Source organism: Daphnia pulicaria, chromosome 2, assembly GCF_021234035.1.
Source record: "Daphnia pulicaria isolate SC F1-1A chromosome 2, SC_F0-13Bv2, whole genome shotgun sequence".
Taxonomy (NCBI): Eukaryota; Metazoa; Arthropoda; class Branchiopoda; order Diplostraca; family Daphniidae; genus Daphnia; species Daphnia pulicaria.
This window is the reverse complement of record NC_060914.1, coordinates 8,656,650-8,683,724: the sequence shown is the minus strand read 5'-3', so window position 1 is coordinate 8,683,724 and position 27,075 is coordinate 8,656,650. Positions and strand designations below refer to the sequence as shown.

General features: G+C 39.3%; 4 protein-coding genes, 3 long non-coding RNA genes and 1 other non-coding gene across 10 annotated transcripts; 2 read left to right on the top strand and 6 right to left on the bottom strand.

Annotated features, from left to right (window-relative positions):
* Positions 1–1,377: 1,377 nt before the first annotated feature.
* On the bottom strand, positions 1,378–4,354 carry LOC124325919 (probable imidazolonepropionase). 2 transcript variants are annotated; one of them, XM_046784493.1, is made up of 12 exons: positions 4,065–4,354; positions 3,618–3,782; positions 3,317–3,488; positions 3,035–3,170; positions 2,826–2,967; positions 2,643–2,737; positions 2,351–2,481; positions 2,061–2,279; positions 1,917–1,995; positions 1,769–1,850; positions 1,576–1,690; positions 1,378–1,469 (listed from the first exon to the last, which is right to left on the bottom strand). In XM_046784493.1, the coding sequence occupies exons 2-11, from the start codon at positions 3,770–3,772 to the stop codon at positions 1,597–1,599; spliced, it is 1,305 nt and encodes a 434-aa protein (XP_046640449.1). In that variant the 5' UTR covers positions 3,773–3,782; positions 4,065–4,354; the 3' UTR covers positions 1,378–1,469; positions 1,576–1,596. The 2 variants fall into 2 exon arrangements, with proteins under 2 accessions (XP_046640449.1, XP_046640447.1); XM_046784491.1 differs by having other exon boundaries at positions 1,378–1,690.
* LOC124325920 lies at positions 1,747–2,353 on the top strand. Its single transcript, XR_006915450.1, has 2 exons — positions 1,747–1,874; positions 1,935–2,353. It is a non-coding gene; the product is annotated as an uncharacterized LOC124325920 (long non-coding RNA).
* A 663-nt stretch (positions 4,355–5,017) lies between the features above and the next one.
* LOC124327880 (transmembrane 9 superfamily member 2-like) lies at positions 5,018–8,215 on the top strand. Of its 2 annotated transcripts, XR_006916228.1 has the most exons (14): positions 5,018–5,348; positions 5,415–5,482; positions 5,542–5,635; positions 5,705–5,840; positions 5,909–6,030; positions 6,099–6,222; positions 6,284–6,405; positions 6,472–6,648; positions 6,707–7,029; positions 7,100–7,259; positions 7,336–7,599; positions 7,662–7,833; positions 7,906–8,023; positions 8,086–8,215. XR_006916228.1 is itself a non-coding variant. In XM_046786907.1 (13 exons), the coding sequence occupies exons 1-13, from the start codon at positions 5,226–5,228 to the stop codon at positions 7,971–7,973; spliced, it is 1,953 nt and encodes a 650-aa protein (XP_046642863.1). In that variant the 5' UTR covers positions 5,018–5,225; the 3' UTR covers positions 7,974–8,215. The 2 variants fall into 2 exon arrangements, 1 of the variants encoding a protein (XP_046642863.1); XM_046786907.1 differs by having other exon boundaries at positions 7,906–8,215.
* On the bottom strand, positions 8,197–8,957 carry LOC124327881 (dynein light chain Tctex-type protein 2B-like). The gene is made up of 4 exons (XM_046786908.1): positions 8,762–8,957; positions 8,552–8,685; positions 8,356–8,489; positions 8,197–8,287 (listed from the first exon to the last, which is right to left on the bottom strand). Exons 1-4 carry the CDS (start codon positions 8,833–8,835, stop codon positions 8,240–8,242), a joined length of 390 nt encoding a protein of 129 aa, XP_046642864.1. The 5' UTR covers positions 8,836–8,957; the 3' UTR covers positions 8,197–8,239.
* A 2,411-nt stretch (positions 8,958–11,368) lies between these two features.
* Positions 11,369–12,541, bottom strand: LOC124327697 (carboxypeptidase A1-like). The gene is made up of 6 exons (XM_046786696.1): positions 12,367–12,541; positions 12,106–12,300; positions 11,879–12,025; positions 11,707–11,813; positions 11,493–11,615; positions 11,369–11,404 (listed from the first exon to the last, which is right to left on the bottom strand). The coding sequence occupies exons 1-6, from the start codon at positions 12,539–12,541 to the stop codon at positions 11,369–11,371; spliced, it is 783 nt and encodes a 260-aa protein (XP_046642652.1).
* A 9,622-nt stretch (positions 12,542–22,163) lies between these two features.
* Positions 22,164–22,274, bottom strand: Trnay-gua. Its single transcript has 2 exons — positions 22,238–22,274; positions 22,164–22,199 (listed from the first exon to the last, which is right to left on the bottom strand). It is a non-coding gene; the product is annotated as a tRNA-Tyr (tRNA).
* Positions 22,275–24,584: 2,310 nt separating this feature from the next.
* On the bottom strand, positions 24,585–25,070 carry LOC124326001. The gene is made up of 3 exons (XR_006915492.1): positions 25,030–25,070; positions 24,756–24,918; positions 24,585–24,684 (listed from the first exon to the last, which is right to left on the bottom strand). It is a non-coding gene; the product is annotated as an uncharacterized LOC124326001 (long non-coding RNA).
* A 6-nt stretch (positions 25,071–25,076) lies between these two features.
* Positions 25,077–25,955, bottom strand: LOC124326000. The gene is made up of 3 exons (XR_006915491.1): positions 25,711–25,955; positions 25,326–25,593; positions 25,077–25,222 (listed from the first exon to the last, which is right to left on the bottom strand). It is a non-coding gene; the product is annotated as an uncharacterized LOC124326000 (long non-coding RNA).
* Between the last annotated feature and the right edge of the window lie 1,120 nt (positions 25,956–27,075).

Genomic DNA, 27,075 nt, shown 5'->3' with positions numbered 1-27,075 from the left:
GATGCAGAATTCTTCACTCTATACGAATTTAAAGAATGATTTACAATAAAACCAACTCAGAGAACCCTTCCCTATACCCTAAAGTTTTCCACTTCAAAATTTGTCGAAATTTCTAATGCCTATGGGGGCGACAGTGCAAGTGTGTAGTAAAAAGTACAAATTTTATCAAAATCAGAAATTTAATTCTGATTACTTTTTGTTTGAAGTATTTTTCAAAAATATTGTAAATAACCCCTGCTATTTAACAAAATCATCGGCGGGTAGTCAGCTGTTCCACGCAAGCTAATGGGGAAACGGCTGAAAACTTACCCTCTACCTCATTGTGCTGCCAACTGGTGGCGACTTCCACTCCCCGGACTCCTATGTCTAACAGCGCGGGATAGGACTGCTTTCTCCTCTATACTCCTCCCTGCGCGGAAGAAGAAAAACCCGTCTAAAAAACCCATAAAAAAAAACCCGCTAAAAACGTCCCGGGCCACAGCCCTAGGAATGCCTAGATTCTGTAAAAAATTCGAGTTTTTTCACATTTTTTTAAACAAAATCTGAATTTGTTTTCTTTGGCAAGGACTTATTATGTTTCTGTGAATATGGAAACAAATAGTTAGGGATTTGGAATGTGGCTGTGAATTTGAATAAAAGTGTTTGGATTGTAAGAATGAGTCGCGAGGATCACAAGAATAAACCGACTGCCAATTCTTGTTTGCAAACCAGTTTCGTTCAAAAGTTTTCAGTTTCCCATGGTACTAATTCGTAGCCTACTGTTCAATAGTTTGGACTTTACTTGTTTGGGTGCAGTTCCAAAATAGTGCACAATAATTCAATGACTGTTCTTGTTTACCAAAAAATTTAGCAGACTTCCTTCATGCACATTGAAATCATCGAAAAGGAAGGACATTCAGTAGGAACCAGTTTTAGTTAGCAATAAGTAAGAGTATTCTTTATTATTAAGGCCTACACTGAACACACCAAGAGGAAGACTGTGACGGCCATGGACGCACTGAAAAGCCAGAGCCGCACTCTGTACGGTTTCGGCGGCTAAATGTTATCTTCATATTCCAGCTCCGAATTTTCAATCCAATCGGCCCTTTTCAAGACCACCATTTACTTATAGAAAAAGATTTCTCAACCACTTTAAAAAACCATATTCTTGTCGACTTGTTATTACTTTTTCTAGCTATTTATATTAACAAGATGAAAAAAATCCTTGATTTAATACAGCCAGCAGCCAAATATTTTAAAGAATTGATACAAGCGTTGGAGCAATTCTTAAATATAATTAAGCGTTCGTGCATCCTAAAAGATATTTTTTTAGATTTAAAGTTCGTGTGATACGGAAACTGTGTTAAGCCAAATAACATAATTCGAAAATCCAAATGCTATTGTTTTCTCAGATTTTACAGTTTCTTTATATTTCATCCATATTCAGCCTTTAATTTTCGTCATTTTCTGGATTTGGATTTTGTTCTTAGCTACTGAAACATTATTTTAGATAAAAATTACTTAGAAATGTTGATTTTGAATTTTCTTTCAACTTCAAATTTCAACAGAAAAAATTTTTTTAAATAATTCCAATACCGGTAACTAATTAGCAGCTAATTAGTAAACTTCGCGATCAACTACGCGACCGCGTTTTATAACTTGTCCAATTATCTGTTGATTATCCCCCATTTGATAAACCAGGTGTTCCCACCTACATATTCAAAAATCAGAAGTATAAAGTAAAAAGAAAATACTATGGGAAATTTAATATCTAGGTGTTAGGTTGTACCTCGGTGCGTTCAAAATCAGCAGATCTCCGTATTTCCCTACTTCAAGAGAGCCATGGGTTTTCTGTTTACCCAATGCAGCAGCTAAGTTCACAGATCGATAACTATGTCCGATTATTTTCTTTTTTGAACCAAATTAATAAAACTTACCTGCATTAATTGTCGCAGCGACTAAAGCTTCAGGTAAAGTCATCCCAAACAAAACGCAAGCGAGATTCATCACCAACGGCTGCATCACATAATAAAATGAATTCATTGTAAAGTTAACGACCAGAAATGATAAAATCGTCAAACCATGGAAAGGCAGTGAGCATTGGGATTGAAATCGGAGCCAAGTGCTACCGGTACGCCTTGGTTTATCATCTGTCGAACTGGCGGAGGCTTCAAGCGAAGAAGATATGCTGTAGTAGGCAAGATGACTGCAACAGAAGGTTTCACAGCCATTGCAGCAATTCCTTCTTGACTGATCTCTTCTAGATGGCTCATAGCTTCGGCACCCAGAGAAGCTCCCATCTGCGGTTATATAAAATGGTTCCGCTTTACCAATTTATATTATTTCCCTAAATTGATATTTTAATTCCAACCTCTGTTCCGCATGTTGGCGTCAGTTCATCTGCATGAAAATTGAGACGCAAACCGGCCTGCCTTCCAGCTTCTAAGATCTTGCGTGATTGGTCGATATTAAATACACCTTTCTCGCAAAAGACATCAATACCTGAATTTGTAGACAATGAAGTTAAATTAATAGTATAAATTAATGGAATGGGTTAGCAATTCTAAAATTTGTTCAATGATGCCAGAGTTAGTACCAAGCCGTGGAATTTTTCGATTTGTAATACCTGAACAACTTTCGAAAATTAGAGAAAAAAAAATTACTGTCAACGTGTAGCTCTCCCATTTCTTGTAAACGCATCACTTCAGGTATCTGCTGAGTTAATACATTCTCGGTGGCTTCCTCTGCTGTTTGATTCCTATACGACCATTAACAATAGTATTTCTTTAACGTTCTGACAATCAAATTTGTTCAAACTGAAATATCGATTTGTAACTTTTCCGTACTTGGGCACAGCGTGAGCTCCGCAAAAAGTTGACGAAATATCGATGGGTAATTCACGTTTAGCTCGCTCCAAGACGCGCAACATTTTAATTTCGTTTTCAGTATCCAGGCCATATCCAGATTTTCCTTCAACCAACACAGTCCCTAAAATCTCAATGAATTTAAATGAAAACTTTAAAATTTAAACAAAGTAAAAGGAGAATAAGTATACCGTTGGCGAGCATGCGCATCAACCGCTGTTTAAGAAGACTGTATAGCTCATCCTCGGTGGCTTGTCGAGTATGATTGACGGTAAAATGAATACCTCCTCCAGCTTCATAAATATCCATATACGTCGCCCCCGCAAGCTGTAATAATATGTGTAAAAGACAACCTGTTAGTTTATAATCTGTGAAATCAACGTAGCCAATGAATATCAACCGTACTGGTTGTCGTAATAATAAAAGGTAAATTGAAAAGAATTAAGTTCAAAAGAGCCGGTATTAATGTGTACCTTCATGGAAAATTCATGAACTCTATCACCAGCCCAGACGGGATGTGTGTGAGCATCAACCAATCCAGGCAGAACAGTGCGACCTGAAGCGTCAATGATTTGTTCAACTATGTGATCCTTGTACTTAAGTTCCATCACGTCGTCGTAGCCAATATCAGCAATAAGTCCATCCCTAGAACAAAGCGTAATTGTTACACAAGATTTATATATAAAAAAAAAGATAAACAGAAAAGCGGAGGCTTGCGGTAGGCTGATTAGAAATCGCTTAGATCTAAACTTTAAATTAAAAATCACATCTTACTGGTCAACGATAATAGAAAGTCCATTGCCATTTTCCTCCTCCAAAATAGCTAGTGTGCAGTTCTTTTGAGCAGTCCCAGCCAAATATTCTCGGCACGGATCAGCATCGGAAACAACACGGACGACTTGGCGAGCATGTTTGACCCACAGACGCATGTTTTCTAATCTAAAGAAATTTTTGAATTGAAATCTAATTTTTAAAAAAATCCGTCCATTTTTATACAAGTGCTTTTTGCCAGCTAAGGTCGTACGAAGGCCGCACGATTTAACTTTTCCTTAAGGGCAAATTGTGCATAAGAACAAAATTATCGAGTTCCTGCCATATATCAACTGCTATTTCCAATCAGTTAAAATACAAACAGTTTCATTTTCTAAGTGATTCATGCAACACCAATGTCAAAATTCCACAGCACAAATTCCTAGAAATAAAAAACATACAAATACTTACGTGCTTTTTCAAAATTACCGGTCAGATGTATATATTAAGAAGGCTAGCTGTCGTCGAATGTCGTTTCGAAAAACTGGATTTTAACCTGTTTATTAGTAACTGATCTGTGACAGGCTGGCAGACAAAACACAAAACTGATAGAAGGTTAACCAACAATCGACAACACGCAACAGCAGTCGAATGAAAGCAAAACTGTGGGGTGGAGTGAGGATGCTCCAAGGACGAAACTTTGACTGAGGCAGTAAAAAAAGAAACAAACTGCGGCCTTGGTGTTTCCTTAGGAACTGCATAAAAATGAATAGCTTTAGTCGTATGTGGCAATGTGCCCTAAGGCAAATTTAATAGTTTTTTTAAAGGCTTTATACTAAAAAAAAGATTTGCATATTTTGCCTGATTTAAATTTTATAAAAATTTGTACGACGAGAAAATAAATGGTTTTAATAATTGCATCCTTGCCTATGCCTTACGTAACAAATATTGTCTTAAGTCCGGGATGAATATCGCACATCATCAATCTCGCACATCATCAATCATAGGCATGAATTGATGGCTTTATTATACCTTAATTATTACCTACTGGCATTATTTTTTATTAAAGGTAATTTTAACTCCTTCAACATCCAAAATCCTGAAACAGAAATTTTTGACCATCTTATTTCAACGCCGTATACAGAGAATATACGGCGCCGCCCATATATTTGTGCATAGTGGTTTAATCAACGTGGCATAGAGATAAAGGGTATTGTATTTTCTGAAAACGTGGCACTTTAGGCAGTATGCATGTATATAGGGCTAGGGCCGACCAACTGAATGTGTAGTGTTTAAATTTTGTCGACGTTGTTATATTGGCAGTACCTGGCAACTCTCATAACAGAATTTAAATGACGGTTCTCTGATTGGCTCAAGTTACATGTAAGCAGTACTAGACTACTAGTACTCAACCGTACTCTGGCGGCGCTAGTGGTAACTGCCAACTGGCAAGTCTGCAGTACAGTAGTCTCCTATCTTTGGGTTAGCTCTGAAATACGTAAGCAAAACTTTGACGTGTCAAAAAAAATTCCAAGAGAAGTCCGAATCATTTTCGGTGTTGGATTACAAAATCCTTTGCCATATTTATTGCCTTATAGTTCGGATTGAACTGATTAGTTGAGGAGGATTGCCATGTCGACCAAACGAATTTTTAGCAGTATATTGTTGCTGCTACATTTAAGTTATGGGTTTTATCTTCCCGGTTTGGCTCCCGTCAATTACTGTATTAAAAATAAACAAAGTGACTCATGCAAAGTAAAGCAGTTTTCTAATTTTATTTATCTAAAATTTTAAAATTCTAATGCTTTCTTGTATTTTCAGAATGATGTACCAGTTTTTGTTAATCGTCTCAATTCAGAAGAAGCTATAATTCCTTACGAATACCATCAGTATGTAGAATTCAAGTTTTACAACATCAACTGTTTTATTAACATTTTTTGTGTACTAGTTTTGACTTCTGCACTGATGACCATGAAACAGGCCCGGTTGAAAACTTGGGCCAAGTTGTTTTTGGTGAACGAATTCGTTCTAGTCCATACAAGGTTTTGTGAATAGTGCAACTTATTGCTAGTTACACAATTTATTAACATGGCTTATTTCTACACATTCAGTTGGAATTCAAAAACAATCAAGAATGGAATTATGCTTGCAAGAAATCATATCAACCTGGCAACCAAGATGATCTGAAGAAAATTAAGGAACTAATTCATGGCATATCATTGAACTATCAACACCATTGGATTGTTGGTAAATCATTTACTTTTTATTCAGTGTGTGTCAAAGTTATGTTGAAATATAACATTTTATTTCAATAGACAACATGCCTGTAACATGGTGTTATCAAGGTGAACCTGGCCAACAGTTCTGCAGTACTGGTTTCCCAATGGGCTGTTATCTTCCCAAGTCTGGAAAACCAAAAGATGCCTGTGTTATGAATGTAACATTCTCATAATGCTTGAGTTTTTTTTTACTAACTTATAATGTTTTTGTTTTTTTGTTTTTTAGCCTGCCTTCAGCAAACCGGATACTTATTACATTTTTAACCATATTGATCTCACCATTACCTATCACGGTGGAAAAGGAGAAACTTGGGGGGCCGAGTTGGATGATAATATTGGGCGAATTTTGAGTATATAATTGATAAAGTATGACAAAAATATGTATAAATTATTAACATTTTCGATTATTAGGTGTCAAAGTTGGATTACGCTCTCTTAGCGTAGAAAAAGATCCTACGTCGCCTCCAATGATCGTTCCTAAAGAACTAAAGGAGCCGCTTACAATCACGTACACCTACTCCGTAAAATTCATTGTAAGAATCGATTACATAATCTTACCTTATCTGGAAATTCTCAAGAATGTTTATTTTTGTTTTTAGGATGATCCTATGACGAAATGGTCATCTCGTTGGGATTATTTACTCGAATCGATGCCGAGTGCTAACATTCAATGGTTTTCCATTTTGAATTCGTTGGTTATTGTCCTCTTTTTATCTGGCATGGTAGCAATGATTTTGCTACGTACCCTGCACAAAGATATCGCCCGCTACAATCAAGTAATTTTTTTAAGCTAAGACTTTGAAATGGGGAAATTAAATTTTATGCAATTGATAGATTGATTCTGGAGAAGACGCACAAGAAGAGTTTGGTTGGAAACTTGTTCATGGAGATATTTTCCGCCCTCCGCGAAAGGGAATGTTGCTCTCAGTTTTTGTGGGATCGGGTGTTCAAGTTTTCATCATGACTTTGATCACACTGATCTTTGCTTGTCTTGGATTCCTTTCACCGGCCAACAGGGGTGCTCTAATGACATGTGCATTAGTTCTGTACGTGTGCTTAGGGACACCAGCCGGATATGTGTCATCACGAATCTACAAATCATTCGGGGGCGAGAGATGGAAATTGAATGTTCTTCTGACGTCCATGCTTTGTCCTGGGTATTTTAAACATATTCATAAATTTCTTATTTTTACATTATTAATGACTTCATATATACAACCTTGGTAGGATTGTCTTTGGAGTCTTTTTCATCTTAAATTTAGTTCTTTGGAGCAAAGGTAGCTCTGGCGCTATCTCCTTTGGCATATTGGTAGCATTGTTAGCCCTTTGGTTTGGCATTTCGGTTCCACTTACCTTCGTCGGTGCATTTTTTGGCTTTCGTAAAAGGGTTAGATCTCAACATAGTTGTATATTTTTAATTATAACTTGCCTTTAATCAATTTTTTAAAATGATCAACATTTAGCCCATTGAGCACCCTGTTCGGACAAATCAAATCCCACGGCAGGTTCCTGACCAAAGTGTTTACACCCGTCCGGCACCAGGCATCGTCATGGGAGGCGTTTTGCCGTTTGGTTGCATCTTCATCCAGCTATTTTTCATCCTAAATTCACTGTGGTCCAACCAAATGTACTACATGTTTGGATTTCTCTTCTTGGTCTTCATCATTTTGGTCATCACATGTTCAGAAACTACCGTTCTACTCTGCTACTTTCATTTGTGTGCTGAGGTTTGTCTAAATTTCGAATGTTCGAAAAATGTTTCAAAATCTAAATTTTCATTAATTTACAGGACTATCACTGGTGGTGGCGCAGTTTTTTGACAAGCGGGTTTACAGCCTTTTACTTGTTCCTTTATTGCGTCCACTATTTTGTCACCAAACTGGAAATTCAAGATGCCACATCCACTTTCCTTTACTTTGGATACACTTTCATCATGGTTTTCATGTTCTTCCTTCTTTCCGGTAAATTTTTTTTTTTAAACTTAACTTGTTAATATTTTTAGCTAAATATGCGTTTTTCTTTTTTTTTTACAGGGACCATTGGTTTCTTTGCTTGCTTTTGGTTTGTCCGCAAAATTTATTCAGTGGTGAAAGTGGATTAATTTTATGTTACAAAAATGCTGGCCATACTTACTAGCAAGCATTAATAAAGGTATTTAGTTGTTTCTGTTTGCAGTTGATACAATTGATCATTATTATTAATTATTCTCTCAGCTCATGCACACCAGTATTGATTGCATCATGATTTTCCTTGTAATAAGATAAGCATTTCTACACATGTTTTTTTTTTATTGGTCATACTGGTAGAAAAAGAAAGGAGTAAAATTGACTATTCAAAGATAAATTTTATTTGTTCAATGCTCTTTTTTTAATAGTAGTATACTCCATAGGCAACTGCCACACAAAAAAGAGAATCCTAGTAAAGTAAAGGAATGAGAATGTTTAAGAAAAAAAGTTATTTAGAGTGGATATAAAATATTATACACTCATGAAGGTTTGAGTTGCATAGTTATCTGCTTCTGCATCCCACAAACATCTTGTAGCCATCCGAACTCCTTCTCCTCGCTGCTCTCCAATAAGAACTTGTGCAATTATTTTATACCTAGAATAGTTAAGATCTAAATCATACAATCCATTAACACAATCTATTTTGTTTTATGTATCATTGAATTTGTACAACCTTTGATTTTATGCTTTATTTTATCTGCTATTGATCTACACCATACTGGACTCTGTTCAGCGTCATACTGCTTTCCACTTAGTTCTTCATTAAGTATGGTTTGGATTATAGACTTCACTGCATTTGGTCTGAACCTGTGTAAAAAGGTGAACATATTCATTTTTGATTTTTTAAACAAAGACAAACAGTAGATGTAAGTGAATAACTTACTTTTTGTCAAGTGGGGGTTTTATAGGATAAGAATTTGGTAGTTTTTCTTCCGTATCAAGCATTTTATCAGGCATTTTGGAAAAATTTATTTAAAACTGTTAGATTCGTGGCCATGACAACCAAACACAAGCTTTTATTTATTTTTTTTTTTTTATGAAATTTGAAAACAGACGATTGACGTTTAGCAGACGAGCAACCCAGGTTCAATCTTCAATGGACTTCTAGGTTCTAGGGCAGTGGCGTGTACCGAACTTTAAAATGCCAAGTCGAAGTCGACCGACTTTTGTAAAATGGAAAGTCGAGTCGAGTCGAAAAACAAAAAAGTCGACTTTAATCGACTTTTTCCGAACTTTTAATATAGACCTTTTTAAGATTCCTCGGTGTAAGCAGAGCGAAAAGTCGTGCGGCTAGTCGACTAGTGCGCACCATGGCGGGGGATAGCCGTAACTAGCTGCAGACTTGGCTTGATTCTTCGAATCACCTTGTAAATCGTGCCCGAGGGAAGAATAGGGAGGAAAGGAAAGAATGAAAAAAAGAGGGACCAGACTTTCCTTTCCTCCCTATCCGCCGAACAACAAGGTGATTCGAAGAATCAAGCCAAGTCTGCAGCTAGTTACGGCTATCCCCCGCCATGGTGCGCACTAGTCGACTAGCCGCACGACTTTTCGCTCTGCTTACACCGAGGAATCTTAAAAAGGTCTATAGTCATTTTTTCGACTAAAATTCGACTAAAAGTCGACTATCATACTGTCTCCCAGGTGGCCACTTTGGCTAGTCGTAGTTTCGTTTTGAAAGCTTCTGGTAATGCAGGACAACATGAATGCAGGACAACTGCATTAAAGAAGTTACAATAAAATCAACAACTGAACAACTGACAATTGCATTGAGCATTCAAGAAGGTCTGAATAACTATTTTTTCATAAACTATTTTTGATTACTTAAACACTACATTTCATATGACATAATGAAATAAAACCTGAGCACTACCTGACCAGCTGATTATAAGGGTGCATCTCACAGTGACGGAATCGCACTAGTAAAGGTGGCCATAAATAACAGCTTTTTTTTTTTTTGCTCATAAATATATAGTGTTGAAAGTAAAGTGTTTCATTAGTAAAATATATCACTAATAATTTGATTGTTTAGTAACTCGAAACAGTACCCATTAATAACTAGTTCTTTAAGTAAAATGTCTCATAAGAACGAAGTTCTTGTGGTTCTTGTATCATAAGAACTTCGTTGCATTGAAAAATTGTCTCACTAGTATTTCTGTTCACAAGTAACATCAGGTTAGGTTAGGTTAGGTTAGGTTAGGTTAGGTGAGGTTAGGTTAGGTTAGGTTAGGTTAGGTTAGGTTAGGTTAGGTTAGGTTAGGTTAGGTTAGGTTATAAAATTGGTAATTCCCGAATCACAATCACGGCGAAGCCGTGAACATCATATTATTATCATCCACGGCGAAGCCGTGAACGTCAAGTTATTATCAATCACGGCGAAGCCGTGAACATAATTTTATTATTATCCACGGCGAAGCCGTGAAATTAAATTCGGTATCATCCACGGCGAAGCCGTGAATTTTACATTCGGGATCATCACGGCGAAGCCGTGAATATCATACTGGATCATAGGGGGTGTTACTGTTGATGCCTGTTACTAACGAGACGTTGTCGTTATACTACAAAATACTACTGTATCACTTTCCCTTTTCACACGAAATTTTGAAAAAGAATTATGAAACAATTTACTATTGACCATTTGTTGGTATGAAATAAATAAATTATTTAGAAAATTTTGATTTTCTACCGAACGGTATTATTTGAGATACGTTTTACTAGTGATACACTGTAGCCATTTTCAATTTTACTTGTGATACAAATTACTATAGTACGATACTTAAGCGCCTTTTTACTACTGCGATTCCGTCATAGTGCTACGCACCGGAGTCAACTACTAAATAATACATGTGATCAAGTGTAGACTGCAGACGATCTGGTTCCAGTTCCCGCTTTTTTAGTACGGCAAATAGTTGCCAGCTATTCATAATGATCATATTCTGAATTTGCCAAAAAAAGGAACTAATTTTTTTTTTACTTGTTATGTATTTTGTGTTTTGTCACACAAACTAAAATTAAACGAAACAACACTGAATCTAGGCTAAATCAAACCACTAGCAAACAAGTCGAATCGAACTACGTGAATGAAGAAAATATCATGAAACGAATCAAACATTCAGTGTGGATATTTTGGAAGCCAAGACGTCCAAGGCGGGGAAGAAATCTTTGCTCACTGGCAAAATGAATGAAGCCGGTAGGACAAATCCTCTGATGGGAAGCTCGACAGTGTACACGTATTTGATGCCAATCGATTTGGCCCAATCGACCGAGTTGCCTATATACATCTCATAAAAGGGTATTCATTTATGCTGAAAACTAAAACTCAAAGATGAAGTAGTTACAGATTTAAATATACCTGAAGCTCGATAAAGAAGATCTACTGTAGTTCCCACTCTATAGCTGAAGGCGCGGAATTTCGAAGCTGCGAGATTGGCGAGCGCCAACATTTCATTGTGATCAGACGGGTACTTGCGTGCATAACCCCAGGGAAGCAGAATCAATTGGCCATATAGCTGTGAAGACTCAAGTAAAGCTATCAAGGATATAATGTTTTCCAGTTAAAAATGTGCATTAAGTTTCATGCTATATAAAGAGTTCCTATATTCAGTTAGGCTAAATACTTTGATTTGATTGGATTTGCTTTTGATGAATTTTGAATACGCAACAGCCTCTGGCTGAGAAAAGGCTTTGGATCCTTTGAATGTTTCGGAGCTGGGATTACTGCTCGATCCTGGACCACCCCACTAAAATTATGTCGATGTAGCGAAGAGATTAAACATTAAAAAACAAAATGGTTTTTCAACACTTGCAGAGGGGAAAGAAAATGATTCGAACCTTGAAGTCAAAGTTACGGTTCAGATCAACACCTTGACACCGCCTCAATCCTGTGTTGGACCGGGATCTTCTCCAGAGACGATTTATCACATGGGAGTATTCATAACCTTTTAATACAATTACAAATAACAAACTACTAAAAAATTGTAACTGAGTTTCTTCTACGAAATACCGTCGGGATTGACAACCGGCATAATGTACCAGTCGATGTTGAACAAAAGCTTCGCGTTTGCCGGTTCTTCGACCAGCTGTTGGATAATGTATGTGGCCAACGCGTATGTGGCCAACGCGTGTGTGATCCACTCACAGGCGTGAAATCCTTGAAAGTAGAAATATGTAATTTCACGATAAAATTATTATCAAACTATTTGTTGTGAATCTTTTACTGTTTTCATTTACCTCCATCGATCCAAACGGCGGGTTGCGTATCAGGTTTGGATGAATTAGATATGCGAACGACGTAGAGCGTCCGTTTTTCGTACGAAGCGCCGATATTAATTAACTGGACAAGGTTTGGGTACGTTTCCGCCAAATAATTCAAGTACCCATAAATGTTGTCCAGTCGGTGATAGCTCATCCAGTCCATTCTGTGAGCTGTTTTCCCACAATTTGTTTAAATATAGTAGCAGCTACACAAAAATGAAATACCAATATTTATACCTGCTTTCGTATTGCAAGAACTAGCGTTGACGTTGGGATTCTCGTCTTTAATGCTTCCTGCACTTTGACGACGAATGAAATGTTGGTCTGATACAATTGTTGCTTCACTTCTATTTGCGATTGCGGTGGCACAAGGGCATCGATCGGGATATTGATGGTTTGGCTCTCCTGCCATCGCCACAGCTCAAGTCCTGTCACATGAACAAATGTGATGATTAATAATCGTGATTCGAATTAGTAAATTTATTAAATATTATCTGCATACCAACAATGGCTGCAACTGAAGGCTACTTGGAATAAAATTTAAATGACTAAAAACCACTGCCCGTGTCGTGAAATGAAACCTAAACTCCAATGGAAAATTTACCAAAAAGAAACTGAACTAAACAGCTAGATCGATTAACAATACCATGCCCAAAGAAAAGCGAAAAACCTCGAGAAAAGAAATTCAATTGTTTAAAAACCTTACCTTACCTTTTTACGGATCTATTTGGGCAACATCTCCTTGAAAGTTGGTCCTTGTATCCAATCCAATTGTATATTTCATGCTTGTCAGGTCCATACACGAAACACGGTCTTTCTTAATCGCACGATCAGTTCGCGTTGGGGGCATCGGCGACGATTTTACGAAGTCCTTTCCCCTGAAATTTTACTCGAACTCAACGCCCACTTCCACAAATGTCAATCAATAAACAAAGGTTCATCAAAGTACAGTATCTGTATTCGATTATCTTGGTAGACTTATTGCGCTTAAAATGAGCAGTAAATGATTAAACATGACGCAAATGAATCTGCTGCAGTTAAACAACTTAAACAATAAAAGAAAACTTTAAAACTGAATCAAGCCTCAAGTTCGTCCAAGCATTCGGGACATTTTTTGTCGCATGTTTTGGAGAAGACCGCCTCACAAAACGATCGGTTACACTTGTACCACGTTTCATTGCTCATGTCTAGGCGTTGTACGAGCTGGACGTTAGCACGATTGAATGAACTCGTTAAATTAATCCCGTAAAAAGTTGATTTTTCTTCGAACCAGTTCACAAGAAAGTTTTCTTCAGCATCAGTCAATTGTTGATTGGCGTTTAGTAGATGGGCGACTTTCGCTAGTTGCCTCTGATTGACGCGACTGGATTTTGGGAGTCTTTCCGACAGAGAATTCACGGCGTAGTATTGTCGATACAAATCCATCCGTTTCAACGCAACGAACAAGTCGAAATAGTATCCATATCCAGAATTCGAATTTTTCTCCATGTAGAGGAATGCGCTGGAAATCTCGCACAGAATGTGTTCCACTGATGACTCGTTTAGATTAAATTCTTCTTTTTTCTCGTTCTTTTTCATCGCGTATTTCTTCTTTGAATCGTTCATTATGCAGGACATTACGTAGATTAACTGAATCCGATAAATCAGATCCCAACGTTGGTCGCTACTCAAAGTGTTGCAATTGGACAGAGACGTAAGACGAAGAAAAGTCGATTTGATGCGGGCGTCATGTTCTGTTTCCGCTGTTTGCGGTTTCCATTTGTTCAATGCTTGCTTGATTTTTTCGACAATGCGGATCGTTTCATCCTTAACATAGACCCATTTTATGCCAATCAAATCCAAATAAAAGGCTTTGATTTGGTCACCATAGCGGAAACACTGCCGGATCGCCTTTCCGCACTGCGGACACGAAGGGAAACGGATTTGGCGGATGGGCTCCTCACTCTCATCCTTTCGATTCACCCACTCGTCCATTTTTTTCAATTCGATCCTGTGGTCGCATTCCAGATAAATATACCTGGGCATTAAAAGGATTATAGCATTTCGATAATCTTTTAACACGATTTTGTCTAACTCTTTTTACCTGGATCTCTGATTGAAGTTTGGTATTTTGTTACCAGAACAAGACAAACATTTTGGCGGGCAATTTTCACCGCACACGCTGTCACATCGATGTCCACAAGGTAGGGTTTCGTGACAAGGCTCGTCACATGGCTTCCGATAGCAAAATTCGTAACAAGGATGACTGCATTTTGCGTGCTGGCATTTCCATCCACAGGTTTTCTGTTAAAACAAATTACTATTAGGAATTTTACTACAATGCAAACTTAAAAAGACGTTACCGTGCACATAAAACATTCATCGCCACATGATGCTGAACACTTTTGATGTGAGCATTGGTATCCGCAAGGTTTCTTGCACGGAGGGCACACTTTAGTGCATTTTGCTTCACACCTACCAAGAGTATAATTTAATTGTAATTCGAATTACATTTAAAATGCGAAATTAAAATGATCACGTACATATGCCCGCATATAAGAGCACGATTACAACGCTGGGCGCAGACTGAATGGAGTCCGTTTGCCTGGCATTCATGACAGCGTGCGGTGCAACGGTGACCGCAAACGAGTTTTGCTCGGCAAGGACCAGTACACTTTTCCGCTTTCGTGGCTTCCATAATGTCAGTTTTATCTTTAACAAACAAACAAAATGTAACAATCGACGGGATTAATTATGCATGGTTAAAAGTAAGATAGTACCAGCGTAAAGAAGTCGGCATTCCCCTCGTAAAGAATGACCACACGAAAGTTTTATGTGTTCCAGCTCGACTTCTTGTGGGCAGTCGTATTTTGACACTAGTTTTCCACACTCAAACATAACTCTATGACCGCATTCCGGGACCGTTTTTTCCACCATAACCCTAAACCATGAAAATTAATTTAATTAAATTTAACTTGCCTCGGTGTCACAGTTTAAATTTGGTTACCTGCAGTAAAGGCTATCTAGAGGTATGCTAGCTTCATAAGATCCACAATTGAAGGTGTAGATGTGACCACACGGCAATTCTTTCAGTTCTTTTATAGGGCACGTCAACAAGTACCTTTTTTTCATTGAGACTCCACATCTGGTAGGTACACTGTGTTGACAAGCAAGGACATGATCGCATATCTCGTTGCAGAAAATGTCATCAGTCGATACGGAACATTCAACCAATGCCATATGATTGCAGGGCAATGTTTTCTTAATTTGTTCACGACAGACGGGCACGTCTTTTGAAGACCTATTGACACATTCGGTCATCCACGTATGACGGCAAGGACGTTGAACGGAGACGGGTGCGCGACAAACTTCGTCAAATGGTTGGCGGGAACACGGCATGTTCTGTAAATGAAATATTTCTTAATGATCAAAATTGTAATATTGTGGAAATAAAAATGCGTACCACGTAATGAGCGCATTTCAGTTGTTTTGGAACTATTTGCTTGCAAACATGTGCAATTGCTTGGTCGTGGCAAATCAGCGAGCAGCCATGGCCACAATCGAGAAGGGCTCCGCATTTCACTTTGCATTTCTTCTTTGCTTTCATGTCACTATTACTGCATGGAATGTTGGCCGTGTGGTTACACGGAAGCGTAACATCAATCAAGGTAGAACAGACAATGCTGTCGTCGATTTCCTGGGAACAAGGAAGGAGAGCTTCGTGTCCACAATTTAGCAATTTCAATGTCTCTGTTTTGCATTTCAAATTGCCCAAATAAGTTTCATCTTTTGTCATCAAACAGGGAACCAACTGTAAATGCGAACAAACGGGATGAAGGACTTTGGCCAGTTCGATGCAAACAACCGAGTCGATATTGCAGTGGACAGACTGCTGGTGGCCGCACGCCAATGTCTTCTCTACAATCGCCGTACAGGTTGGTGTCGTGTTCCAGCACGCGCTTTTGACGCTGTGACCACATTCGAGTACTCTGACGGTTTCTTGAAGGCACCGTGTAAGCGGTTTAGAACACGTAACTTTCTGAGTATGCCCGCAAGGCATTTTTTGATCGACAATGCGCTCACAGGACAAAATAAATACGTCCATGGATTTCCCGGGGCATGCATACTGGAAAAGATGCCCGCAATCCAAAAGACGCTCATCTGCAACGCCACAGTCGAATTCCGTCGGATCTTCGTTGCATTTCATTCGTTTTGGATGGCCACATAAAAGTTTCTTACGCACAAGCTCCGTACAGTAAGCGGCTAGCTTTTGTCGATCGTCTGCTGGCAAACGGCATTGAATTGTCGTCAGGTGAGAGCACGACATTACGAATTCCACTTCCGTATCACACAGGGAGGCATCCAGCGGCGTAGAGCACGGAAGCTGTTGGATGTGTCCGCAGAGAAGTTTCTTCATCTCCGGGAAAGGACAAGGGAACTCTCCATTTTGAAGCTTGGAGCATGGAATTTTAAGTTCGTGCATGCACGGCTCCTTGGTCACGATCACAAGCTCTGGGCAGAACACGTTTTCGGAATTTCTTGAGCAGGGCCCAGAATAATCATGTCCGCAGTCTAAAAGTTTGGTGATTATTTCGGGACAACTGCTTGTATGTAGTTCGTCCTGGTGACAGACGAGTCTACAGACGTGGCCGCAATCAAGTTCATCAATCAATCAAGTTCACCGCACAACTCGCGACAAAATGACCCAATCGGGAAATCAATGGACCGTTTGACCTGCGGAAAAAACATAAAATTATATTAACTGAAAACTAATAACAATTTTAGCGATTGGTGCCTACTTTACGGACGATTTCATGGTGACGGTCACATCGCAGTGATATCTCCTCGCCGATTTGGTCGTGTTCTTTCAACACTTTCTCCATGTCAGCCCAGACAGGGCTTGCATTAGCTAGCATGTGAATATTCCCGAGAATGTAGAGGCCGTTTCGGGCACGAGACAATGCTACACAAACGCGATTAGCAGTGCGGAGGAAGCCGACAGAGTTCCGGCTGTTATTTCGCACCAGCGAAAGAATAATGACATCGTTTTCTTCGCCCTGGAAATTATCGACGACCGTTATACGGACATCTGCCAGTAATTCGTAAGATTTGCGCGAATTAAAAAACTGATGAAGCTGAGCGGTGTATGTGGCCAAGATGGTGATTTGTTGGGGAGCGACTTTCTGTTCACGAATGAGATAAATAGCCAAACGGAGAGACATATCGACTTCATGGCGATTGTAAAAACTGCTTCCGTCCTCCTTCTCAGGATAGTTGTGATGATAAAAGAAGACCTAAAATTTGACGTAATAAAAGAATTAAAATTACAAATATTTTTATAAAATATTGCTTGGCCATCATACATCGTGCTGCATTCCCGGAACATGAGGGTGATCGTAGACTGTAGAATGGTTTTCCAATTCTTCGTAGATGGCAGGAACGATCAGCCGCACTATTTCAGGTCGCATTCGGTGTTGAACGCCCAATCTAACAGCTTTCAGGCCGCCCAAGATGAGTCGTTCAAATAACGACACATCCAGATGATAGTTCTTTGCTAGGTCGAACACATTTACCGACGGCCGTAGCTGTTGGTGATCCCCTAATCATTCAAACCCAATATTAAGCTTTGTTCGTAGAGATCTGAAAAACTAAAACCTTACCAATCATAATTAGTTGCTGGCAATCTGCTGTCAGTGAACATACAATGTGCGTTTCAAGCACTTCAGCTGCTTCTTCTACCATAACTGAAGAGGAATAACACCGTCAATGAAAACAAGTTTACGAGTTCAATGTTTGAAAAAAAAAAAGAAATTTTAAGTTTGAAAATAAATAATACATACCAATTTTCGCTTTAAGCGATTCCAGTAGCAAGCGGTTTTTCGCTGCTCCAGTGGTTGTCATGCCGATGACGTCCGCAGTTCGACAAAGGGCTGCTAGGGCTTGGCCTTTGAGTTGATTGTACTCTTTTATTTGGGATTCGTAATCTTCTTTTGATTTGCGCACATCCTGTTCCATCATTTCCTGATAAGAACGTTTCGATTTTCTAAACAACATCCAACGTTGTCTTAAGGACATGGTCAAGATTTGGCCGACATGAAAACTCTCTTCTAGGCAGGCATCGTTTGGGATCGCGGAGAGTAGATCCCGAACAAACTCCATTCGGTTCAATTGATTTTTAGCAAAATCGACGAGCGTTTCCTCTTCCACAGTTACTGCCGTGTTGTCAAAACGTAAAGTTGGGTCTTTTTTCTCAGAGGCTTCGTCTGACGTAGTTTTTACTTTCGTTTTTTCTTGGGCTACACGGAGCTCTTCTTGAAAGTCTTCGTCATCATCGAAAACGATGTCTTCAATTGAATCAATAGCGGTCAATTCGGAATCTTCACAATTATCTTCTAGATTGTGAGCATTGGCTGAATCGCTTTCATCCGCTGTGAAGACAGCAGTCACTTCACCAATTTTGCTGCGATTTTCCATTCGCGTTTCTCGGAATACTTTGAGAAGTTGCCGGTGGTTAGTCCAGCCTAACCACCATTCCAGAACATTTTCTTTACGTTTGCGCTTTACCCAATATCTTTCGGCTTTCTCAAAGACATGGCAAATTTCAGCGCTGATGACACCTCGTCGTTTCAGATCAGCGAGTTTGACGATCTCGGAATGAGTTTTGCGAATATTTTTTTGGATGAAACCAATTTGCAACTCCATATTGACCCGAAGCTGAAATACAAAATTTTATTTTTAATGCTGCGAATTAGGATTTCCACGTAAATTCTTTGAATGATACCTCCTTCATTTTAAGAAAATAATAAGGATAGTTTGATTCTGCATACGGTCCGTTATTCTGAGCCTCCCTGACTTTTGATTTCACTTTATGTAAAGTGAAGTTCTCCAAGATTGGCGATTTGGATTGGCTTCCAATTCTTATTATTTTGTCGGTCAAACGAAGGACCCCTTCCAGAAATTGATCCAGGGCATGATTCTAAACAAATGAAAAAGATTAGAAACACGTTTCCATGACATTAACTCCTTATGTGACGTACCGTAAGGCAGATAACAACTATGGGTGCTCGATCGTCGCACCATTCTCCAAAATAGTTCTCCCAGAAAATTTGGTTTTTAACGCGCCAATTTACTCGACAACTAGCTCCGCTTTCAGAAATTTCCGATTTCGCCAATAGTTCTCCCTCATTTTGTCCTTGCCATGAATTTTTATTATCCAGTAAAGATTGGATAATTCGAAGGGCGAGGAAAGTCTTCCCTGTTCCAGGCGGCCCTTGAATCAAAGCCACTCGGCTGGTAAGGGCCGTGTACAATGCTTCGTATTGCCTCTTGTCCAATCCCATTTCGTTGGCAGTTGGCCACTCAGAAAAATCAGCCAAGTTTTCAACGATGAAAGTCGAGTCTTCACTTTTACGCAGGACGTAAGTATACGACTGCCAGTCATAAGACGGGGGCGTGTGATCCGTTTCTGTCCCAAGGAAGTAGTCCAGCATTGGGAAAGAATCCTTCGTAAAATCCTGCAGTACTTCGAGCACAGCTCGATATGGTTCATAGAATATCACTGATTCTAACATGATGTACGTCTAATCAAACAATGCATTAAATGAATATACAAGAATTGGCTACAATATCGAACAAAAAATTAAAAATACCTTCTTATGAAAGTGGTCTGCTGCATCTGAGGATTCAATCGCTAACATGATTTGGCCCCTGGCTAATTCCTGTGGGTTACTGTGGACGGCAGACATAATTAGATAGTTAAAGTTCAAAGTAATAAAATAAAAAATTTTAACTAAATTAAACCTGTGTACGACGCTGGCTACGATTAGATCGTTTGATGTTGGATCCCAGAGACAAACGAGTGATCCCTGAATAAGTCTCCGACTTGTGCTCCAGTTGACTCTCGGTAACTCCTTAAAATTTACAGAGTAGATACGCCATGATGATTCACGTTCCGGAATCATCCTTCGACGATCCTGGACAAGTCCGCTTCGTTTAAAGGTGACATTTTCATAAATTCGCAGTTCCTGGACATCTCGAGGTTGAAATTTTCCCGAGAGCAGTTTTGCCATTCCATGTCGAAGGGGTTGCATAAAATCTTCCATTAGTAGCCGCATTTGTACGTCCACGTACGTTTTCAGTTCGGGATAAGATTTGCCTATAAAATTGGGCCGAAGGTAGACTTCATCAGACCGCAAAATGTCACGTTATTTGGCTAGGCACAATGTTCCAGTTGGTAACATCGTCTGGCGGTTCGTCAATTAACAATCTTGGTGTTTCAGACATTTTGTTCTACTTTGTGAACTCTTTTATCAGTCTACACGAAACTCGCATCGAACTTTAAAAAAGTAAATGGCCAGGCAATTTGTCTTTTTCTTCTGAAGCGAAAGAGGTAACGAAAAGATGGTTACAGTTCGAAAGGTAAATGCACACTGATCTTTAAAATTCTGGTATGTCCATCTGAGCATCAAAGCGATCAGTCCGTGGGAATGAGGAGGACGGGAATCCTCGAGCGATCACCAACGAGGCAACGACGACATGAAAGTGTTAACCCGAGAAATAGGAGGGAGGGTAACGAAAAATGTTTTGTGGTCGACCACAAGACTCAAATGTTAGCTATAATCCAACTGCTCTATGTCTGGGAAATGTGAAATAAAATGTAATGGATCAGTTTCCATTGACGCCACACAATTATAGCAAAAATACGCAGCAACGTCAAGATCACGTTCGGGAATCTGATTTACGGGCATAACCTATCGTTCTTTCTTTTCGAGATCTGGAAATACTGGAAGTGTTTCGTCAATTCTGGCAAGTTACAGTCAGCGTCACGGGGTTTTTGTTTTCTATAATTCTTTGATTTTCATTTTCAACTAGTTCAAACTCATTTTAAAATTCAAGATAAAAACAGAGGAATTGTTAGAGGAAAACAAACATAAATCTCAGCGATAAAAAGGAATTTTGACTGAATAATTAATGAAAAACGAAATGAAGTAATGCGGGACCAACCACATTCAATAACAGAGCTATGTGCGTTATGGCATGCGACAGTATAAAAGTTAAATTTAAAAAATGATGTTCTAGTTTAGCGTGTCTGATACACGAAACGTTTTAGATGGTTAAGGACATTTTTCGTTATTTTAAATATCAGACCATATCAGACCGGATGACTTAAAACGATTAAAATTAATTTAGTACCTTAGTAGTCTTTTGTTGATGTTGTAGGTCTTTTTAGTTGAAGTAGGTGGAGATACTGGTGGAAGTAAAAGTCCAGCATCTTCTAACAATTGTGTGCCGTATGGTTCTCTTCTCACATGGCAAAAGAAGAAAGCATCGTTTAGACTAATAATGATCTAAGCTGAAATAATGCAAATGTGATACACGAATTTAATATTATAAGTCCAAACGCGCGTTTAAAAATGTTTCTTTCATTCTACGCCACCCTTCTTCGCTTCCCAATTCCCATAAGTGTCGCTCCCTGACTACGGTAGAACATCCGCAGTCGATTTAAGGGTTTATTTAATTCTTGTATGCAACCCACTAGTATAAGTTTGCACAAACCCCAATGAAGAGAAGACACATAAGACTTTTATCGATCCTATAAAGTTGAGAAAATCAACTTAACAGCATTGAAATCTCGATTTAAAAAATTCAAAAAATGACTATGCTACCGTTTAGCTGCACGGTTACCTATGTCAAACGGAAGGATTTAAAATCTTAAAACAATGAATTGATTGTTCTGAGCTTCTGAGCCAGCTCTGGTACGTGGAGTATTAAATGCTGTCATATCGCCCGCAATGAATATACGTCACGAATGCCCACCAGCTTGTTGTTCTATTTATCTGCTGCCGGCGGCCACGCTTTCCTAAACGAGCTATTTCTCTTGCTCCCTTTCTCTTGATTTCCAAGTAAGTTTCCACATTATCCGTTTTTCTGTACCGAAAACAATAATGTATAAATTTTAACTTTAGTGGAATAATTCTGATTAGAAGCGCTATAAAAAAATCTCGTTGTTGTGTTTCTTTTGATCTGCGTTAAAAGGGAGGGACATCAAAGTGGATTCCGTCGGGCCGGAATTGAACCAGCGACCTATGGATAACTTGCTTTTCACGATGCCATATTTCGTGAACCGAATCTACAGTCCACCGCTCTGCCAACTGAGCTACCGACGGGATACTTGAGCGGGTAATATTATCAATGTAGTTACTTGCACACTTTACCGTTTGAGCAGACAACGTGTGTCTTCTACTGGCGACGAAACGTTTATTCCAACTAAAAGCTACCTGAAACAAAATAGCATTTTAAAATTTATCAGGCAACTTAAAGTTTGTTAGTTCCTACTTTTTTAGTTTTTTCTTGATGCGATAGCTTTTTTTAAGCAATTCTGATGAAGCCCATGCGAAAGGAAGCGAAAGTCCAATGTCATCTAATGATGTGTGTCATACCTTCTCATCTGCCCCCACCCTTTTAATCCCTAAAAGTCCCAGTGGGACTAGCGTTTGACGTAACGCGTGACGTCCTTGTTTGCGGTTCCAGCTGGAGGAAAGAGTGAACGGAAGAGGGGGATCCGTCTTGAGGAGGAACCGTCCTTCATCGTGTTTCATGATCACCGACACCTTCCCATTGGTTATTCTCTCTTCGATTTCTGATATGTAAACGGAGTTTTTGACATCGTACTTCATTCAGTTCTTCTCTGTTGTTTCATCAACTCCAAAAATCTTCTCTGGACAATCTCCTAAAGCTCACCATCAATATGAGTTTTAGACACCACTCGACTGAGTTCTCAGGTATTTTTCTCTAGATTCAAATGTTAGCATTGCTTCAAAATTTGCTTGTAAACTTTATAAAAAATGATTCTCAACTCTAATCACCTTTTCTATTTACAGATGTCGAATTTGAGAGTTCCTCTGACAGTGGCATATCGGTTGAATCTTTTCAAATTTCGAGTCAACTTGCAGTGTTCTCTCATCACGTCATCGGCATTTTTCTTCCACTGGGCAGTGTAGAGCTGGTTCCCATTCAACTTCCGTGTTATCCCAGCAGCAAAGACAAATCTTCCCATCATCAAGTCAACCAAGTTCAATTTAACCACCGTCTCATCAAGTGGTCGTTGCCTCGGGGGGAGTTCGGGGTTTTATTTTTTAATAGAAAAAGGTGGGAAAAAATAATAAAAATCACAAATAGTTAGTGACGAATCAACGCAAGCGGAAACAGATCTAGAAAAAGCTTCAAACACATTCCGTATTTTAAATCAAAGCTTTGATTCTACAGTAGAATATAACGATAGCAATGATGTACTAGCAATATCCAGTCTATGACAGAAATACTTCATGGACTCTTGCAGTTCCATTTTTCGCATAATTGCTGATTATTTTACTTAATTGTAAACTATATATCAATGTATGGCAGAACGGATATTCGTAGGACAGACAAAATAGACTATAAGTGAGTCGTAAGAAAGGACTTACATTTATCGTCGGCGCGCTGTCTTCGGCAAATGACGAGTAACACAATAAAGACGACGAGGATGACGACGATGGCAGCGGCGATAATGGCGATGAGTTCTCGTCACCCAGCTTCGCCAATAACCCACCTGCGTTGGAAGATAGGGAAAAAATTGTGACTAATGGAGACATAAATCCTTATCGAGCACGGTATGATAAATCCATTTGTCTGTATATAAGGCTTCCGTTGGACAGCACGCGATGGATTTCTAATGGCGTTGCGTGTCACATGGTTCAACAAAAGAAAAATCGTCTCTTTCGGTTTGGCAACTCGACATTTTTCTTTCCTCTCATTTTTTTTCTGGAACGGAAGTTAACATTCGGTTCATACAAAATGTTTCAAACAAAAAATTACCTTCGACGTTAATCTCGCAGGGGGTTGCAAGGCCGACCGAGTTGTTCACGTAACAATAGTATAAACGCCACTGACGGGAGGTGGTCCGTCAATTGTCAGAATACTTTGCAAGCCCATGTGAACAATGTCCGTGGTCAACGTAGAGTTGTTCAGCATCCAAGTGAAGTCAACCAGTTTGGGATTGGCCTTGACTTCGCATATCAACCTGGTCTTGCCTTCCATTTCGCGTAAAGTGATTGAACACTCCGGTTTGTCTGCACATAATAAAACGCACAATATTCAATGATTATATGACTTGGTAGAAACGAAAGTTATGTCCTATAATGCTTAAATGAGTTGGGGAAATAAAATGGATGATCGATTGGACGAATCGAGTATTAAGTGTACTATGAAACAAGCAGAGGATTCTTCCTTGTGACGCAAAACGCGGCAAAGCGATTGAGGATAAAACGATTATCTCACAAACGACATTGATGAAGGCTTTGGCGCTGCTGTTGCTGTGCTGATTGTGGCCACACACGAGTATTCGCCCGTCTTATCACGGCTCAGACCGTAATCAAGTGCCAGACGTTGCCCGTTGCCCGTTGCCAATGATCTGGTGGTTGTACTGCCAGTAATAATTGGCCAACGGATAGGAGGACGCCGAGCACTCCAAGTGACCGGCTATTGAGCCTTCTTCCACTTCGATCGTTGGGCGGTCAATTACTGTGTTTGTCGGTGCATCTGCAATCATGTAATTAACAACGTAATTCAATGAGCTTATAAGCAGTCAAATTAAAACCGTCTCGACTTACATTCAACCGTGAAAAAGGTTGTACTAGAGACACCATCGCCCACCACGTTGTCTGTGGAAGTGCAAGTGTAATTCGCAGTGTCAACTATCGGATCCAGTTTCGCCTGACTCCACATCCGCATGTTGAAAGACAGCGTCGACTTGACCGACTGGTGCTGATTAAACTGTTGCGCATTAAAAAAATAAAATAATTGAATAACCACAATTACAATGTGAGCAACTAACTAACTAACATCCACATTTCAAAGGAATTCAATAAGTTTTTTTTTTTTTACTTTGACGTTTTCCGGCACGAAACTATCGACGACAGTGTACAATGGGTGATTCTCGGATGGGCAATCCGTTGCGGAACCAATCGATCTGACAGAGCGGGTAACACTCAACGCGACACGATAATTTGGTAGCGTCGGCAGCATCAGAGAGGGGCGTCTGATGTTGGCGGAAGTCGCTCAATAAACGTTGGCCCAGCTGTGGAGATACGCTCGAACAAAGCAAATATCATTAGTTGACTATGTTATCGAGTTGTACCGGCGATATATAGGCCTAACGTTTATTGGGATAAATCACTCACCGTAGACCTCGACTTCGACAGTGGCCGTCTCGCCCTCGCCGGCCTCGTTGACTGGTGTACACGAGTAGTTGGCTTGATAATTCAGCGTCACTTGGCTGACATTCCATTGGGCATCACTAATCTCTGGAATGACGTGTCCGTTGCGCGTCCATCTGTACTGTGTCACAGCCGGCTGACCAACGTCTGAGACCCCGCACGTTAAAGTCCATTGGCTCGTCTTTCACGACCACATCAGGCTCGAAGATAAGTGTCGTATTACCCGGTGGATCTGTCACGTTAAAAAGGCCGTTTAATGAGGCAACGCAATATTCAATTGGCAATTCTTAATTGACGAATGCAGAAGAATAGATTGCAAAGTTGCTGCCGTGCTGTGGCAGATTCTTACAGTAAATGACGAGAGTCACGACATCGGACGAAGGTCCCCATCCAGCGGCGTTCATACCCTCGCAAGAGTAATTCCCTTGGAAGGAGCGGCCGACATACTCGAGAAGTAACTTGCTGGGATCCACGTCACACAGATCTTCGTCGTACATGGAAAATGCAGTGATCGTCTCGTTGACTGGACAATCGGGCAACTCTTTGAGAAGTTCACCGTCCAGATACCAACGAACTCCCAGCAGGATCGGTGGGTACCCAATACCCATTGACCACCTGGTTAATCATATTCCGTCAGTCGTACTTTCATTCAATATTTATTAAAAATTTATATTTGTAATTAGGGGGAAAATAAAATACCCGGCAATTAAGTGTAACGTTGGGACGTTCTAATTCGTTGACCGGTAGTTCGGGTTCCATGGTCAAACGCACTTCCGAAGGATAAAATAAATGTAATTTAAATGTAAAAAAAAAAAAAAAACAGCATTAAAATGACGGGTAAGTTTTTCACTGTCGTAATAAATTGATTTCTTTATTGTAGCCTATACAAGTAATTTGATGACGGATGACGCTATGCAAATGTAAACATCAACTGACTTGCAAAGTTAACACAATATAATACCATGTCAACAAATAGGAGTAGAAGAGATGCAATAGTTACAAACAAGGGTCAAATATTGCCTGCAATAAAACATAACGGCCACCATGAGAGCATCTAAAATTCCGTCGTGAATTTCATCAACGTATATAATACGGTATTCTCCTCAACACGAAATGCGGTGGGGTAAGGATCAAAGTCTTACATTCAACAATAAAATTATCGTCTTTATCTAGCATTCTCACAAACTGTGAATAAATGTATAATTTAACCATGGCAAACTGAACATTTTTTCGAGAATTTTTTCGCACTCATTTCAAACTATTCGTAACGGGATTGGCGGGAAAATAGTAGCTACAGCATTGCATCTGCAATAAGTTGAAAACAACAAATATGTTTCCAAATAAATTGTAATTCCAGTCTAAAATTACGCAACATAGCTTTTCTATCTGCGTCCCTTTTCCCATCCCGTTTTCGTGGTCTTTGTTTTGTGTTTGCTTGTTTTTACTGCATCTAAGAAGTACGTAGTAGTATACAGCAACGGCTGTCAAAAAGTGCTGGATTTCCCAGCTCTCTTGATGAGCAAGGAGAAAATTTTGAGTTCCCCTTCCCATTACCCAAGTAGGTTCACATTTTTTTCTGAAATGAATTTGTGTTAATGATTAAAGACTTAAGTTAGTTATATATTCAGGTGAAAAGATGCCTAGTCTGCCTTCTAGTCTAAAGTGATCTGAACCATGTTTATCTTGGTTACTATGCAATATAATTTCGAAAGTT

Coding starts and splice junctions, on each gene's coding strand:
- LOC124325919 (XM_046784491.1), bottom strand. CDS start 3,772: ATGCGTCTGTGGGTCAAACATGCTCGCCAAGTCGTCCGTGTTGTTTCC. Junction 3,171..3,316: donor TTCATGAATTTTCCATGAAG/GTACACATTAAT, acceptor ATATTATTACAG/CTTGCGGGGGCGACGTATAT. Junction 2,968..3,034: donor GATGCGCATGCTCGCCAACG/GTATACTTATTC, acceptor TTGAGATTTTAG/GGACTGTGTTGGTTGAAGGA.
- LOC124327880 (XM_046786907.1), top strand. CDS start 5,226: ATGTCGACCAAACGAATTTTTAGCAGTATATTGTTGCTGCTACATTTA. Junction 6,406..6,471: donor CCTACTCCGTAAAATTCATT/GTAAGAATCGAT, acceptor TTTTGTTTTTAG/GATGATCCTATGACGAAATG. Junction 7,600..7,661: donor ACTTTCATTTGTGTGCTGAG/GTTTGTCTAAAT, acceptor ATTAATTTACAG/GACTATCACTGGTGGTGGCG.
- LOC124327881 (XM_046786908.1), bottom strand. CDS start 8,835: ATGCCTGATAAAATGCTTGATACGGAAGAAAAACTACCAAATTCTTAT. Junction 8,686..8,761: donor AAACCCCCACTTGACAAAAA/GTAAGTTATTCA, acceptor CTTTTTACACAG/GTTCAGACCAAATGCAGTGA. Junction 8,288..8,355: donor CAACTCAAACCTTCATGAGT/GTATAATATTTT, acceptor TTACTTTACTAG/GATTCTCTTTTTTGTGTGGC.
- LOC124327697 (XM_046786696.1), bottom strand. CDS start 12,541: ATGGCAGGAGAGCCAAACCATCAATATCCCGATCGATGCCCTTGTGCC. Junction 12,301..12,366: donor TTCTTGCAATACGAAAGCAG/GTATAAATATTG, acceptor GTGGGAAAACAG/CTCACAGAATGGACTGGATG. Junction 11,814..11,878: donor GCCGGTTGTCAATCCCGACG/GTATTTCGTAGA, acceptor TTGTATTAAAAG/GTTATGAATACTCCCATGTG.